The sequence below is a fragment of the Dermacentor andersoni genome, chromosome 1, assembly GCF_023375885.2.
Source record: "Dermacentor andersoni chromosome 1, qqDerAnde1_hic_scaffold, whole genome shotgun sequence".
In the NCBI taxonomy this organism is placed as follows: domain Eukaryota; kingdom Metazoa; phylum Arthropoda; class Arachnida; order Ixodida; family Ixodidae; genus Dermacentor; species Dermacentor andersoni.
In genome coordinates, this window is record NC_092814.1 from 212947836 (window position 1) to 212965659 (window position 17824).

Below are 17824 nucleotides of genomic sequence, written 5' to 3' on the forward strand. Positions count from 1 at the left end.
CCAGGCAGGTCAAGCCGCGCATCGCAAGGGCCGTATAGCCGAGTTTAGCGCACTATAGCTCCTCGGACAAAATGCGCGCCAGCGACTTGTCCGGCTGGAATAACGGTCGGCTTGTCTATTCGGCTTGTTTCTCGGCACCGCGACGCCCGGGTCGCGCCAGTTTGGCAGCCTCGACGCTCGCGGGTAACGCGTGCTCGCCGCAGACAACACCGGCGCCTATTGTGCGCCCTTTCGCGGAACGCACACTGCTCGGCCCCTCGTAGTCGTACCGTGCGCAGCAGCGACTGTTCACTTCACGACCCGTCCCCTCCAAGCGATTCGCAAGCACGTGTGCGCGTGCGGAGGTTAGCTGTGCTGTGGGTGTCTCCCAACTATCTGAACTATAACCACACTGCCGGCTTGTGTCGGAGATGGCAAGCTCGCATTCATAAATCTTGTGGCATCTCCCGCCATGCAGAAAAAATTAACGAGTGTACGTAGCCGGCACCAGTCACCGATATAGCAACAGTGGCTATTCGCATGCTGCGCTTAATGCTCGGAGATCCAAAATAAACTAAGTTACTCTTGGAAAACGGTAGGAAGAAGATGCGCAGGTGGGCTCAAGAAAAACGCAGTGATAGTCGAAATAACGGAATAATTACTTCTCACATAAAAATTATTCCGCGTGCACTACTTCCATAAGATGATTGCTTTAAATGCTCCTGATATTCATAATTGAGGTAATTGGAGATTCCTATAGTTACTGGCAGAAATATTCTTCCTGAAGTACACTTAATATAATGGTGATCATTATGGTTATTATCACAGGGCTATGGCCTGTCTCTTGACCTTTGTCAGGGATGTCTGCGCAAGCTTTATTTTTGCCACGTTACTTTCAAACACGAGTTGAAAATCAGGTGTGCCTTCCGTTAAGATTCTATAACGTTTATCATTACACAAACCTGCTTGTTAATTGGCATCAGAGGCGCGAGCGGACATTTCGCCGTTTGTTCTTGACATATGCTGGCTACCACGATTGGTGAGCAGCTCTTCTTAGCAGACTCTTGATAAAGACCGGACCCCGGCCGAAACGTCGAAATTTAATGTTTTTGCTTTTTTTACGTTATATATATATATATATATATATATATATATTGCAAGCTAGGCATTCTTGCAAAACCGGGATTACATTCATATGGCAAGAAAGGTTCTTCCTCACTCTAGAAAATAAAATAAAGCCAAACTGAAGGCCTCTCCGGTTTAGTTTCCACCGCCTGGCGCTCCTTTGCGTGCACTTAAATATAAGCGTAGGAGCGTTTTTCTTTGTTTTGTTTTTTTGCCTTTTTTTTTTTTGCATCTCGTCTGCAGCGAAATTCGGTCGCCATGGACGGCAATCGAAATCGCGACCCCGGGCTCAGCAGCAGAACGTCACTGAGCCACAGCAGCGGGTCATTTTCGTAAGTGCCGTTTGTTCTTTGCCCATGTTGGCTACCACGATTGGTCAGCAGCTCTCCTTAGGAGAAATTTTAGTGTATGAACTGCTTTGTGAATTCGGATCCTGTATATTTAATTTAGAACTTTCGAGCGTCCTATTCCTTTCTACGCAGTAATGGGACGCGCGAATAAGCGCCACGTCACATATAACACGTTGCTTTTAAACGTGACCGCGCGTCAGTCTTCCTCATATTGCAACGCCTCCGGGATCGGTGCATGATTGACCAGGATGGAACGTTTCTTCGCCGGTGGAGTGCCATAAATCATCGATGATGCCATCGTCGTCACTATCGTCGTCGTCGCCGCGCTGCTGTCGTCACACACAATAGCTCGCCCTGCACAAACACATTGGTCCATCCGGTAATGCTTTGCAGCGCCCCAAATGGGGCTGCAAAACGATTCGCATAACATCGATACTTTTTTTTTTCACTTCTAACTTTGCCTAAAATATGGCCATCGGCAAGAAAAACACAAGCTTCATGAACATAAAAAAGAAGCTTTTCTAAAATTGCCCAAGTACAAAGTACGCGGCTAAACTATATTTTCGTTTCATTTTTCTTTTTTTTTTTTCGTAGCAGACATATCATGCCATCGTACAACCTCCAATTTGAATGACGTATACTTGACCAGCATTTTCCAAATAAACCTCTAGTGAACCACAGCACTTTTCAGTAGCAGCGAGAAAGTAACCGCGGATTCATCACCCTTTTTTCGCTAATACAAGGAGTACTCGCATTGTGCGAAGCCCCTAGCGCGAGGCACGTGCTGGCCTCACGCGGAGAACAAACCCGGCAAATACAGCGTATGTGTTCTACAAAAGCTGATGGAATTTCCATGCCATACTTTCGCCATGTATAGGGCATTACCCTGCCCCACCCATTACTACGTCACCTGACGAAGATGATCGCACCTATAAGTGGCCGCCGTGAGCGCCAAAGGCGTGAGATTTTGCACTCCTGTTGGGGACTCAGGCGACATCGTTCTCCACCAAAATGGCGGGGGCGTGAGCTAATAAAAAAAGGCTGAATGCTTCAGTTGAGTTTTACACTCATACTTACACTATATTTCAGCACTGACAAGGCGATCAAAATTTGCCAGAATGTATCGTACTAAAATTCCTGCCCTCCTTGAGTGGCTCAAACGCATCTCTGACCGCGGCCTTGATTTTAGGATTTCATCGTATTCTTGGTGTATCTGTGCCATTTTTTTTTTTCAATGTCGCCCTTTCGAAAAAAAATCTGGTTCAAACTAGAATTAAACTTTGTCGGCGTGAAAAATCGGGGATTTGGTTGAACCTGAAAACTAAGTACCCAGTATATGAATAATGTACTATTTATTCTGTGGTATGCAAAGAAATGTGTACATTTAGATAGGGCGACGTTTATGCTTTTTCGAAGCATATGTAATTATACTTTTGCCAAGCAAAGATGACGTAATAATACATGGGGCTTTTCCAGGGTTTCGCCGCAAAAGCTTCATATTCTGTCAGCATTCTGTCATTGTAGCCTTTTATGAACCACATGCCCGAAACAGTCATTGAACACTACCCCACTTTTCGAAGCAAATGAGTGTTTGAGCAAGAAGTCCACCGCTAACTACATGATTGCTCAGGGTGGCGAAAATGAAATGAGAACCACTTCAAAACGTTCACGTCTTAAATGCGCTCAAAAGTCCGATGTCCAAGACACAAAGAGACTTGAGTAGCTGTGAGAAGCACAAGGACACTTGAAACATATATACAGCTGTGTAAATCACTCCTCCGCGACTCATTTCACTCGCTCTAGAAAACAACACTGGATGACATATTTATAGCAACAAAACAATGCTAACGACACTCAGCGGCTTATGAAAGCCAATAAGTTCAGTTTGAACTTCATGGCACATGGCATGCACTAATTACAAAGGGAAGACGACTATAATGAATAAGGGTTTGTTTCATTCCTTCCACTGGAACCCAACGTCCGAAGCCAACAAGAGCAGTTCGCAGCACACGATAGACAGCAAACACACATCTCAACGAAAAATGGCGCCGCGTGCGTATTTCCTGACTCCCAAAGGGTTTGCAATGTTACAGATGATACCTGTTCAGGTATTTGCCTGGTGAACATTTATGCGGGCAATGTGCGCTTACTGAAGACCCTCCACTACGTGGCTGGTGAAAGCTGCTACGTGGGATCATCCGACACCTGTTACAGAAGGGAGGAAGGACTCTGAACTTGAGCAAAGCTCCTCCGTATTGCCAAAGTGCGAAACTAACGTTTCGTCTGCGAGTCAGTTTTCAAGCTTGTGTCTAAACTATATAACGGGAATTATTTCCTGTTAGAAGCCACAAGGACTAACCAGAGAGAAGTTCACGCAAATGGTCCACTTGTCGTTGTCAAAACCAAGCCTGGAAGCCATGGGTTTCTTTTCCCAGAGGAAATAACTACTTACACGCTAGGTTGCTTAGACACGCGCGCAAGACACACGTCCTTAGGCACATGCATTCAAAAGGCCAAAAGACGCTTGGTGACAGGACTAAAAACGAACACGCACGGTGACAAAGCACTCAAATGAGCAAATATTTCATTAGACGATGAGTAGTAACAAAATTGTGCCTTTGAAGCCCATAGTTAGCTTGAGGTGGAAGCGTTACCTTCGCTGTCTACTGTCATAGAAAAGCTGCTTCATTTGTCTGCCATGTCACCGCACTCAGGTGGATAAGTCGTCGCTTTAACCAACACCCATTGCTAGTCTACAATGCACCCCGCACACTCGTCTCTTCGCCGTGTTCACTGCGAAGCCATCAAAGCACTCCTCACGAAACAGCTCAACCGTTTACAAAGCCGGTGTCGATCGGCTGCGCTTTTCGGCGCTCGGGTGCTCACTGAAGCACCGGCTGCTTAAAGGCCTTGAGCGTGCTCTGCATGGCCAGATCCAGATCCTGCCTCTTCTTGATGAAGGTGAGCGTCTTCCAGAGTGTGACACGTATGTTCAACTTGGTCCTGCCTGTGAACAAGGCGCACATGTACTCGCCACGCAGTAGCTCGAGAAGCCTGTCCTCATCGGCCGACAGCACGGGCGAGATGTCGGCATGGCCCAACGACGCCGTCTTGGCCAGGTCGCCTGTCACGTAGGCATCATCGATGGCGTGGAAAGGGACGCGGAACGCGGCAACGTACAGGTCCCACATGATGGGCGACGGGATGACCACGAACCAACCGTGGCAGTGCATGGGGAAATATTTTTTGGGATAGTCGGTACGGCTCAGGTAGTGACGGCTATGTGGGTTTCGAATGACGGCGTTGCCACGGAAAGTGGAGCAGTGCAGCCGCCGGTCGTTAGCAGTGATGCGAGTGCGCAGGTATGCGTCCAGCAGCTCCGGGTGTATGAAGACGTCGTCGTCAATCTTCACCAGACTACGCACCGAGGGGCAGTTGAGCATGACCCAGCGCATGCCGTAGAGGAACTTGAGCGAGAGGTTTCGGTAATGGTCCATGAACGGCAGCTGCACAATGTCGCCATACTGCGTAGCTTCGTCGGTTACATTCACGTCCGGCCGCGTACCGACTAGGAAGAGCATGGACCATTTGAAGAGCGACGCAATGCGCGGGTGACCCACGGTGGAGCGGAACAGCTTGCGTTCGCGTCCGTGCGTTGGATCCGTGTGCACAAAAATGAGGTGCTCGGCTTTGCCGGTGTTGCACAGGTGGCGCACCAGGCGTCCGTCGGCGCTCGGGTCGACTACGCTGGGCGGGTCCAGCGGGAACGGTATCTTGCGCGCCAACCACTCGAGGTCCACGCGCGCGGACGTCGACACAGTCGTTGCGGGCGCGGGCTCCGGCGGTGCATCGGGACTCGCGCGCGGCTCCTCGGGCCGCCTGGGCAGCGCGGCGCTCGGAGGACCGTCCTTCGCGCTGTCGGCTCGGCTCTTGCCGGTTGATGCTGGGCTGGTGCGGACTCTGTGGACTGGCGCAGCATTGACGCGCCCCGCATTCAACTGTTGTGTGGGTATCCACTGGGGGCTGCGATAGATGCAGCCGCCAGCCGTCACCAGGATGAGAAACACAAAGATGATCGGGAAATGGCGCAGGAACTTGCGATGTTGATTCTTGCGGCTGTAAGGCCTCGGCTGCTGGTAGCCTTCCTTGCCGACACTCTGGAAATAAAATATGCGTTGGCATACAAATAAAAATTGGCATACACAACACTAATACGCCCTAAAATAGAGTATACGCCTCAGCCATATGGGATCCCCATCAGGCATACCTAATAACTGACTTGGAATCCCTGCAGAACCGTGCTGTACGCTTCATCTTTTCAGATTATTCACCACAAACCAGTGTAACAGCTTTAAAAAATCGCGTGGAGCTTGAAACCTTGCCCCTTCGTCGTAACATATCTCGTTTAACACTATTCCGTAAGCTTTACTATCACGTATCTCTTCATAACGAGTTCATGTGTGAACCCTCAGCCATTTTTCCGCGTCGGTATCATTCTTGCAAAGTCAAATGCATCATGTGTCGTTCCCTCGCATTTGGTCAGTCATTTATACCTCGAACCGCGATGCAGCGGAATAATTTGCCATCGCACATTGTCACGGAAACAAATGCCTCGAAATTTACACAAGCTCGGCGCAATACCATGCATACCTAATATATAATGTTTCACTCTCTGATTTGTAAACTGAAATATTTTTCTCATGCGCCGATAACCAAAGTCTCCGTGTCGTTGCCATAGTTTGTGCAAATAATTTAAAGTGGCTGTACTGATAACTTTTTATTATTTTTTTTCTTCTGTGTTTTTAAGTTGATGCACTGTAATTAATTTTATCCCAGTTTTGTGTTTTGTGTTTTATTTACATTTATGCACTGTTCTTTGCTTCACCGATGTAACCTTTACCCTATGTAATATCCTCCCTAGAGGGCCTTTAGGATTATTGTGAAATAAATAAAAATAAATAAACATAGGGCATTAAATCATTTCCTTCTTTGCTGCTTCAGGGCGTCACAAAACAAGTAAAAAGTGCAGCTCGTGATTTTGTCTAGAAAATAAGTCTCATGGTGACGTTGAATCGGGCAAATTATACTACAGCGGATGTCATGTTACACAGATCATTGACAACCGCCATTTGAAGTGACCGAAAAAAGCGAGTCATTATGCTATTTCCAAACTGCGCAGAGTAGCACTCATATAGGCTGCCGTGCGGAGTTTCAGGAAGAATGTCAGGAATAACTGAGAGGACAACGCGCTTATACTCAGTTATGGAAACGCCCGGAAATCACAATTTCACAGCTTCATTTGCCGCGCCAAAGAGTCACCCTTCACGTAAATAATCTGCTCAGCATTGTATACTGCATTGCATGAAACTATATACCGATATATAAACGCCTTAAAGAAACGTGTTGTTGAAATCGCCAATAGCACACGATAGGATATTACACGCGCGACTTCACCTCTTCCTTTATGTTTGAAGGGCAGCGGGAAAACCTACATAAGGCGAAAAAAAGGTATAGAACGACCGGGCAAATCGCGGACAAAGCCTCTCCACTAACACGCAGTGCTGCAAAAGAAAAGTGACTGCAAGAAATCTATTTCGCAATCCGTTGAAATATCCGCTTGAGCAATTAAGAAGTCTGTAGCCAGAGCTCTCAATAAAGCTTTCATCGGGTTACCAACAGTATATGTTCTTGCTCGAGGGACCGACCTTTTTTTTTTCGTATCCAATTATATTTCGTATCCAATCTACCGTGTGTCATAGCTAACGTTAGCCAAGGTATTCAAAGAAAGAAAAGCTTAAACAATCACGGTGCAAGATATGATTATAAGCCCTTCGGTGTTCGGTCGTCAGAGGTCTGACTATATAGTCAGATAGTCTCTATAGTCTATTATACACTATAGTCTCTATAGTGTATAATGCAAGGGCGGAGCAAACGCTGCTTCCTCGCTCCAAGCTAGCATCTCAGCTCTTGTTTTCCGGACTGCTCGCCTTAGTAATACATACGGCAACTGTCGAGTGAAATAAAGTTACGTATTTGTGCCAAGCTTTCGTAAAATATTTATTGCGTGAGAGCGTCTCCTCATTGGCCCATGTCCTGGAGCCTGTCCCTAAAGATAGCGATTGGTATAACAGCCCCGTTGCAGAGGGCAAGACCAGTAGCGGACGGGCCTTGCCGTATGGTAAGGTCCGCACTCGTGTAAGGGCCGCTCCCCCAACTTGACAGCGCAGAAAATAATAATAATAATGAAATTTCTAAAACTGAAAAGAAGGGACGTCGCTGAAGCTTCTGTCCTCTCTGATTCTGGACGTATGGCGTCGTCGGACATTGTGGACAAACTCCCACGCATACCTAATACCACGGATGGCACCGGGGACGACTGTGCCCACGAGTGTGCTGCCGAACCGAGCAACGGAGACAGTGGGAGGGACCAGGCGTGCACCGGGTGCGTGACGCGCACGCGTGAATAAGTAAATGCATTACGAACACAATATATTCGCTCTTTTCGCACAAAGGGTTCGCGTGGATTACGCAGGGCCGAAGAAATGGATCGAAATGGCCCGTCCCCGTGTAAGGGCCGCACCTCGTCAAGATCGCGAAAGAAAAGAAAAGCGCGGGCCGCACACGAGAGAAGTTTTGGAAATACAGATTGTTAGCCCTGCGTGGAACTATCTTCGTCGCATCTAAATTTGACTGCAATAAAAAAGCCAGGGATCAAAGGACAGTCACTTCTGGTGGTAGCTTATGCATGACGTTCATAAAGCTTTTTCTTTTTTTGCTTTCTTTCTGCGTACCTCATCTCCGTCGTGAACAAGGCGAAATAATATTCAGAGTATTTCAGCTAACTTTAGCCAGAGTTTTAAAATGTGCCGATGCACCATAAGACGACGCGACCAAATGCATGTTGCTCACTTTTGTATGTAGTGGGTCACGCTATTTTTAGTATTTTGCTTAATTAGATAATTAGTAAAGATTAATTAACCAACTTCTAAAGCAACGAAGTTAGGCAAAAAATTCCAATTAGAAAGTTGTAGAGCGCTTTGCAAAACGTCCAATTAGAATGTTTCTTGCTATTTCTTACCCGCCGTAGTTGCTCAGTGGCTATGGTGTTGGGCTACTGAGAACGAGGTCGCGGGATCGAATCCCGGCCACGGCGGCCGCATTTCGACGGGGATACGAAAACACCCGTGTACTTAGATTTAGGTCCACGTTAAAGATCCACAGGTGGTCGAAATTTCCGGAGTCTTTCACTACGGCGTGCCTCATAATCAGAAGGTAGTTTTGGCACGTAAAAACCCATAATTTTTTTCTGTCTATCTCTTAAGTAGTAGTGTTTTTCAGCTTGCTGCGGATGTCCGCGAAATACAAAAAACTACCGCGTGACATGACCACTTGCGCGCCGTGTTTGCAGCGCTCCCAAACTGTCCGCGAACAAACGAACATAGGATCTAGCAGGGCATGCTGCCGCTTAAAGGGCGACAGGGCAGTAACGAGGGCGTTGGGCTGTGCGATTTACGCCAGCGATGTGCTTCCCTAGCGGCGGTTCATGATAGCGATTAGCAGACGCAGCGGCAGCGCACTCGGCTAAATGCTATGTTCGTTTGTGCGCGGAACGCTTGGGAGCAGTGCAATCACGACGCGCAAGCGGGCATCTCACGTGATGTTTTCTTTTATTATTTCGCGGGCATCCACAGTAAGCTAAAAAACACTAATACTTAATAGATAGATAGACAGAAACTGTTTATTCGGACGTTTTGCAAACCGCTCTGCAACTTCCTAATTGGAACTTTTTTCCTAGCTTCATTGCTTCAGAACATGGTTAATTAATATTGACTAATTATCTAATTAAGCAAAATAAAGAATAGCCTGGCACACTACATAGAAAAGTGAGCAACATGCATTTGGTCGCGTAATCTTGGAGTTCATCGGCATATTTTTAAACTCTGGCTAAAGTTAGCTGAAACACCCTGTATACGTAAGAAGACAAAGAGAGAAGGCGTGTGCAGATTCGGAAATGGAAGGTTTACGGAAATTACAGAAAATATTAACAAGGGAAACAAAAACAATCGTGAGTACGTTCAGACATAAAAATAAAAGACATCCGGAAGGTGATGAAGGCTCATCATATACTGATTAGCACTGCAGCGTTTGCTTCTATCAGCCGAGCGTTGCCTTGTCCCTAACGTCAGTATCGTGTCTTGAATTCACGTGAGTTTGTTCCAGCTTTGCGTATTCCTTTGGTTTATACTTCATGCCAGTTTCCCATAAACCTTGCAGTCACGCGTCGGCGCTCGCTTTGTCTTTTTCCTTCTTTCGTGTGTCGTACTTAGCGTCGTGTGTCGCACTTAGATGACTCAGTAGCGCTCTATTCAAAACAATAATGAACAGTATACAGAAACTCCTCCTATAACTAGAGATGAGGTCAGAAAGGCCTTGCAAGGCATGAAACGGGGAAAAGCGGCAGGAGAGGATGGAATAACAGTCGATTTAATCAAAGATGGAAGAGACATAATGCTAGGGAAAGTGGCGGCTCTCTATACGAAGTGTCTATCGACTGCAAGGGTCCCAGAAAACTGGAAGAATGCAAACATTATAGTATTCCACAAAAAAGGGCGACGTTAAAGAACTAAAAAAATTATAGGCCCATTAGCTTACTGCCAGTATTGTATAAAATATTTACCAAAATAATCTCCAACAGAATAAGGACAACATTGCAATTTAGTCAACCAAGGGAGCAGGCTGGCTTCAGGAAAGGTTACTCTACAATGGATCACATCCATGTCATTAACCAGGTTATCGCGAAATCTGCAAGTACAGTAAACCTCTCTATATGGCTTTGATAGATTACGAAAAAGCACTTGATTCAGTGCAGATACCAGTAGTCATAGAGGCATTGCGTAATCAAGGAGTACAGGCCGCTTACGTAAATACCCTAGAAAATATCTACAGAGATTCCACAGCTACCTTAATTCTACACAAGAAAAGTAGAAAGATACCTATAAAGAAAGGGGTCAGACAAGGAGACACAATCTCTCCAATGCTATTCACTGCGTGCTGAGAAGAAGTATTCAAGCTATTAAACTGGGAAGGCTTAGGAGTAAAGATCGACGGCGAATACCTCAACAACCTTCGGTTTGCCGATGACATTGATCTATTTAGCAACAATGCAGACGAGTTACAACAAATGATTCAGGACCTTAACAGGGAGAGTGTAAGAGTGGGACTGAAGATTAATATGCAGAAGACAAAGATAATGATAAATAACCTGGCAAGGGAACAAGAGTTCAAGATCGCATGTCAGCCTCTAGAGTCTGTGGAGGAGCGCGTTTACCTAGGTCAACTAATCACAGGGAACTCGGACCATGAGAGCGAAATTCACAGAAGAATAAGAATGGGTTGGATCGCGTACGGCAGACATCGTGAGTTCCTGAATGGGAGCTTGCCGTTATCATTGAAAAGGAAAGTATACAATCAGTGCATTTTACCGGTGCTGACATACGTACGGCGCAGAGACTTGGCGGCTGACAAAGAAGCTTGAGAACAAGTTAAGGACCGCGCAAAGACCGATGGAACGAAGAATTCTAGGCATAACTTTAAGATACAGAAAGAGAGCAGTTTGGATCAGAGAGCAAACGGGCATAGACGATATTCTAATAGACATTAAGAGAAAAAAATGCCGCTGGGCAGGTCATGTAATGCGCAGACTAGATAAACGTTGGACCATTCGGGTAACAGAATGGGTACCAAGAGAAGGGAAGCGCAGTAGAGGACGGCAGAAGACTAGATGGAGTGACGAAATTAGGAAATGTGCGGGTGCTATTTGGAATCGCTTGGCGCAGGACAGGGGTAATTGGAGATCGCAGGGAGAGGCCTTCGTACTGCAGTGGACATGAATAGGATGATGATGATGATGATTATGATGATGATGATTATTATTATTATTACTTAGCGTAGTTCTTAGACGAAAATGAACGCTAAATGATTACAGCTTACTTTCTCTTCTTGTTCCGGATAACTGTTCCAAATTTAGCACGTGTAGCGAGGCACAATTTTTCGGCACAGTTACTTGCATTATTGAGTTACTGAGTGTTGGCGAAATTTGCAAAATGCAGAAATTGGTTTCACGCGGACAGAAAGTCGCTGTCAGCCTGACTGTAAGCAAAATGCTGCAAAGAGAGACGATAGGTCTCTAAAACCAAGCTTTGTGGCGAGGTTGGGTGTGATCGAACGAGCTCAACGTTGTCACGCTGCGATGCACTGCCGGAAATGCAGTCAGAACCCCTTGTTTCAGGACTGCACTGTCGCCACAAAAAACACAGATAAATTCACTAGAAAGGTCATCGAAGTATGTGCAATCGCCTGTGTGCAGTATGTTCCACATCCACGGCCAAATATGACATTCGCTTATATGCTCATGCTGTATGCCAAAGAGACTGGAATCAGTAATTCGTGAGGTGGGATCGCAGTGAGCAACTATACGAGCAGGAAGAAAGTATGCAATATTAGAGAAAACTATATGAACGCGAAAGCCATGAGGTAATGCAATCTAGCGGGAAAAGAGAATAGTAGTTGCACAGTTTTAGCAAAGGAAGAGTCGTTGAGTCAAAATCAAGGCTAAACCAGAGCCATGGTTATACACTTAACATCATGGTTAGACTTCCTCGCACCTACAGGAGTCGCACACTGGCCATCGAGCACCTGTTGTGTATCTGTCCTCGCTACAACGTACGCCACCTCTCTCTCAGGACACCTTTAAACCGGCTGGACACGAGACCGTTCTCTGAGTCAAAGATACTCAAACCGTGGCCACACCCGTCACTGGCACAAAAAACGATTCGTGTTCCAGCACAGTACTTGAAGTGCACCGGTTTAAGAGACCGCTTATAGGACCCCCTGTGCGTCCTCCAACGTGCATTCAGTGTTCACTCTCTCCCTCTTTTCCTCTTTCTATTCCCCTTTCCCTTACTCCCACTGTAGGGTAGCAAGCCGGACGCTCGTCTGGTTGGCCTCCCTGCCTTTCCTCTCCTTGCTTTCTGTTCTCTCTCATGGTTAGATATCTGCATAAAATAGTAATTCACCAGAAATATTCACAATGGTACGCCAGTTATATTAGCTATATAATGCATCATTCATTCATTCATTTATCCATTCATTCATGTGACATACGTCAGTCCTACAAGGGCTCTAGCAGGAATGGGTACACTAGGATTCACAAAGAACGAACATGAACGCGAATGTTACAAAACCACTAGGTAACAAAACATGATATAGTAGAATCAACTGCAGGAATGAAATCCTTAAGGAGAAGGGAACGTGCATCACCAGGTAACAAATTCCAAAGGTCACTTCTTCTGGGGTAAAAGCTGTATTAAAATGTATTAATGGGTGGGCAGCAAGGTTGCAGATCAAGTTTGTGGTAACTTCTGGTAGAAGCTTTCTTGGGGAGTGTTAAGTGCACGCAGTTTGACAGACTGGAAGAACAATTGACGATACTATAAAAAAAAATTTAAGGAGTCCACATCGCGGCGCGCCGCGAGTGGTGTGTGTCAATATTAGTAGTCAAGTTCAAGAAAGGAAGAGTAGTAGAGGGTGAGAAGTATAGGTCGTATCTGTGGCATATAAAGCGCGCAATTTTTTTTCTGCTCGGATTAAATTTTACTAACATCACACTGGTAGAAAGGACGTCAAACAACAGAGCCGTACTCAAGTATAGGTTGAATCAGCGCAGTAGCTTCGTGTCTTTAGGGGCACCAGAAAGTGTGCGCTTTATACATATATCCAAGATTTTGGAGTGCTTTGCCGGTTAACCTATGTACGTGATCTGACCGTGATAGGGTATACGTATCCAGATCATGCGCTTACTTTCCCTAAATGTGGCAGGATGCTAATGCATAGCAATATTAAATGGAAAGTCATTCCAATGCACAGTTGCTCGTAACTAAACACATTAACTAAACGCATATCGGCCCACCCGAAGATGCACAGGAAGCTGCGACGATTATGCAGGCGCCCAGATGTGCGCGATAGATTATCAAGTGGAAAGTAGACAGATGCCCACTGTGAATTATGTTGCGTGGAACGTGGAGCAGCCTTTTTTTACACAATTCTATAGGTATGGGAGTGTCAGCGAAAGCCTAATGTGAGTCATGCTAGGATGTTGATTACATAATTCCTACAAATGAAAGGTGCGACACAGCTACGGTTCGAAAAATACATCCTGGAAATTCATTTCAAGTGGATACGTCTTGCAAGCTCACCAGCTGCAATTCATAAATTGCAGTATGTGCTGTAATTTGCTAAGAAGGTAATTGGTGATTTTTTTTAATTAGTTGAATATGTGTTTCGGTTTCTCGTGCTTGCAATGCCGCCTCTGAGCTCAAGGACACGAATTTCGCTATCTGCTACAGGCGACTTTTAAATATTCCATAAAACTTAAAAATTATCGCCCTGCAGATACTACACAAACAAAGGATAAAGGATAAGAATACAGAAAGGTACAGGGAAAAAAATTCAAGCGGGAATTAGTTATCGCGCGATGCTTAGATATTATGCCACAACGCCAGGTCATGGGTTCGAGTCGGGTGCCTCGACTCTACCCCTATTACCTGTGCCTTAATTAGCTTCGCCTTAATTACCACCAAAGGTAGTGGTTTCTACTCCCGCCAAACGCCGTGGGTTCAAGTGCCTTAATAACCTCTATCTTAATTAACTCGGCCTTCATTAACTACGCCTTAATTAACACCAATGGTCGAGGGTTCGACACCTACCAGAAATCGTGGGTTCGAGTACCTTAACTGTCTTAATTAACTACACCTTAATTTACACCAGAAGTCGTGGGTTCGAGTACATTAATTAACCCTATCTTAATTCGCCTTAATTAACACCAACGGTCGTGGGTTCGACTCCCACCAAAGGTAGAGAGTTCAGTGACCTTTTAGACCACTGGTGTTCACGCCAACGCCGACAACTACGCCGGATTTTTCACCTCATGAGCCATATAATGCTTTCGCATTAGTAATAACGACGCAAGAGGGCTAAAAGGTGTGAGACGTCATAATGTTCGAGGCAGAGCACGCAGCAAAGCTGAAAAGCTTGCCTAGGATACATCCTGCGAAAATCTCCCGCAGCACATGAAAAGAGAGGCAATACGCACGTTGATTTCGCGCGTTGCGCCTTCTTCGACAGCCTCCACTGGCGCTAGATGACGATGACTTATTGGCATCCCCTTTGAAACGGGGTGGTGACAATTAGTCGCCTAGCCTGCTTGAGTTACTCAGGTACGCTAGGCATGCTTTCCGTTCCAGCATTTGTGTATACATATCCTTGATCTTATTTTTTTTTTCTCTCTTCTTCAAAACTTCTCTGTCTACCTTGTTCCGCTACCTATATGTCCGTAACGGGTCCGCTCGTATCAATCTCTTCCCTGATTTTTTTCCACCAATACTCTAAACGTCTCTTGCTCATCTCGACTGCTAACCGGCTGGCGCTTCCATCCTCTTTAAATCCAAGCGTTTCTGGAAGGTGTATACGTTACCTTACGGATCTCACTGGGTGCACCCCTTCGCATACCATCAGGATGTGCTGAGCGGTGTCCGGCGTTTTGCTGCAGCCTACACATGCCTCATCTAGTTGCGAATATTTGCTCCAGCATGTTTTTCGTCCTTAGGCAACCGGCTCCAGCCTCAAGTAGCAAGCCACTTCCCTTCGTGCTATCGCACTCCGTGTTACTGTAGAAGCCTCGGCTAACAGTGCCACCTGGGAGCAGCCGGGTGGCACTTTATTGCTGGGGAGGGCGCCGAATAGGGCGGCAGGAGCAAAACCTGCCATTGCGCCAAATCACGGAGACCACTTCCAGAGCAAGGCTCCTGCGCCAGCTTGCCAAAGAGAAGCAAGCTTGACCGAGGCGTTACGCGGACCAACGTCGCGGAGCCTGAACAAAACACCTTGCCGTCGGTTACTGCGTCCATGTAAGGAAGTCAAGCGTGCGGGAATACATTTTTTTGCCCTTTTTGGATGCCAAGAGGGTAATCGAGCAGCAAGAACCGGCGTGATTTTTTCGGACGACGGGCGAATACACTCTAAGTTTCAAACAACGCACCCAAAAGCTGAAAACAGACTGCCCTGCTTTTCTATAGAGTGGACGCTGCTGTAGCTGTCAACCTTCTCTACAGGAAATTGCATTACCTGTAGCACAACCTGGCATCTTGCCAGGTCGTCGCGGCAAGATTAAACAATGCAAGCAAGCAGCGATGAGCTAGCCGCATCCACCGCCACGCTCAGAGTCGATTATACCATTGAAGCAAAAGGCAAGCAATCACCAGCACAGTTGTGCCAGCGCCACGGAAGAGAGCTCACGCGAAAATGACTCCGCCAGAGTGAAAGGACTACACGTTAAGCCAATAGATAGCTGGTTTTCTTTCTATCTTTCTTTCTCTCTCTCCTTTTTTTTTTTAGCGGCCGGGGTTATGTGACATGACTTTATCAGTAAGTCCATCAATTTTATTTTATTTTCTCTTTGAAAGAGAAAAAAGGACAAAAGGCTCACGATGACGAGGATGTGCTGCGACAGCGTAGCACGCGAGTGGGCGCGGCGTAAGTATAGTAAAGAGCATAACGTCAACCACGATGCTTATCTTTGTCGTTCATCTGGGAACTGTTAGATACAACGCGACCATTTTTGTGCAGGGCAGTCTTCAGGAGAAAAACGACGTATAGGAGGCACCTTCACTTTTTGTGTATTTTTCTTTTTTCTAGGATGGGGGGGGGGGGGGGGGAGGGGTAGTTGCTAGTGTGATGGTCTATTTTTGTTCAGGGTGCCGGAACGCACTCCATCACTTCGCACTCCAATCTGCCAGAAGCGGGGCCATGGGAGAACGGGGGTGGGGGAAGAAGGAAATATTGGGGAGTCGGCTGCCCGCTGCCACCTCTTTCACCCCTTTAGAGCCGCCCCGCCGACACAAGGTGGTGCACGGTGCGTCGAAACTCATGGCTCCTTGTCGCCGAGTTTTCTTATATTACAGCCCACTTGATATAAACACGGCTAATTGGAAAATAAACTGCCGAAGCTTTACACATATAAGTCAGCGTACAGAACACCTCCGATGCCGTTAGCGCATGCTCGTTTCTCGATTGCAAACTTACATGCGCTCTCTTCGTGTGCAACGCAAGTGGGGTGCCACCGTGCTTGCAAACGACAGCCGCACTTACCATCTCTCCTGTAGCGCTGCGCCTGCCTCCAGGCACGGGCTTCGGGCGCACTCAACTCATCTCTTGGCAGTGGTCGTGACTTCCGAGTTCTGGCATCTTCCGTCGGGTGACTATGAACACGGGGAAGCCATGATGGCCCTCTTCTTTCTCTTCGTCGAGCTACGAGACGACAGCGACGTCTGTAGCTGTGGACCACATTCGCACTGATTCACAGCGTTTTTACTTGGGCGACGGGCTGTGTTTCTTTACGCAAACAAATTTTAATACTGCCGCTAATATACTATGATGAAGTACTGTTTGAAAACAAAAATAATATTTAGTGAGCAACGCCCTTTACGGACGCCGCTTTCTCACTGCACGTGAAAGTCCAGTCAAAAGAAAAGAACGAAGAAGATGCTCTCATTGACGTGAGCGCCAGTAGCCGGCTTTGCACCACGGCTAGATTTAGAAAATTTTCTCCTTTAATATACTGTGTAAAACAGACGTTCCAAGTAACATACTCTAACCATTTGCCTTTCCCTTGGGACAGTCAAGGTGTCCCACACGTAAATTGGAAATCGCCCTCACAAAATAACGATGCCGTATTCCACCATTTATTTTTTGTTTACACGTGTCTGGTCTGGCGCTGTCCCTTCTATGCCATACCTGCAATGAACTTGAAATAACTGATCATTTTTATGAACCTGGCGGCGGCGATATACAATCCAAAGAAAAAAGTACATCTAAATTCCATTCCGAAAAGTAGCAGTTGCTGTAAATACTGAAGATATTGCCTCCTTCGGAGCATCTACATCGGGTTTTAGCCACAGGGACGTATGCATGGCCGTCTGCGGGCTCTTTGTGACACGATGAGAATACCTGGTTAACTTGCTGATTTAATTATTCGTTGATATTTCACAAAATTCGAATTCCAAATTGATTTTAATTTATTGTTTTTTCAATTCGCTGTCCCTTTATAAACCACGTTTTCCTCCAAGGAAATAAAAAAAAATTTCTAACATTAGTTAGCTGAAACCGCCGTCGTTCGCGACGCGTCCATAACCGCGACCGTTACCAACCAGCGTACAGGAAGCCTCGAGCGCGCTCCTTTCCGACGCCGCCCCGGCTGCGGCGACCGCCGGGGATCTTCTCCGTCGCCGCCGCTGGCAGGCGACTCTCAAAAGTTC

General features: G+C 46.4%; 1 protein-coding gene across 1 annotated transcript; it reads right to left on the reverse strand.

Annotated features, from left to right (window-relative positions):
- Positions 1 to 1057: 1057 nt before the first annotated feature.
- LOC126548117 (uncharacterized) lies at positions 1058 to 16791 on the reverse strand. Its single transcript, XM_050196231.3, has 2 exons — positions 16659 to 16791; positions 1058 to 5611 (listed from the first exon to the last, which is right to left on the reverse strand). The coding sequence occupies exons 1-2, from the start codon at positions 16659 to 16661 to the stop codon at positions 4337 to 4339; spliced, it is 1278 nt and encodes a 425-aa protein (XP_050052188.1). The 5' UTR covers positions 16662 to 16791; the 3' UTR covers positions 1058 to 4336.
- Between the last annotated feature and the right edge of the window lie 1033 nt (positions 16792 to 17824).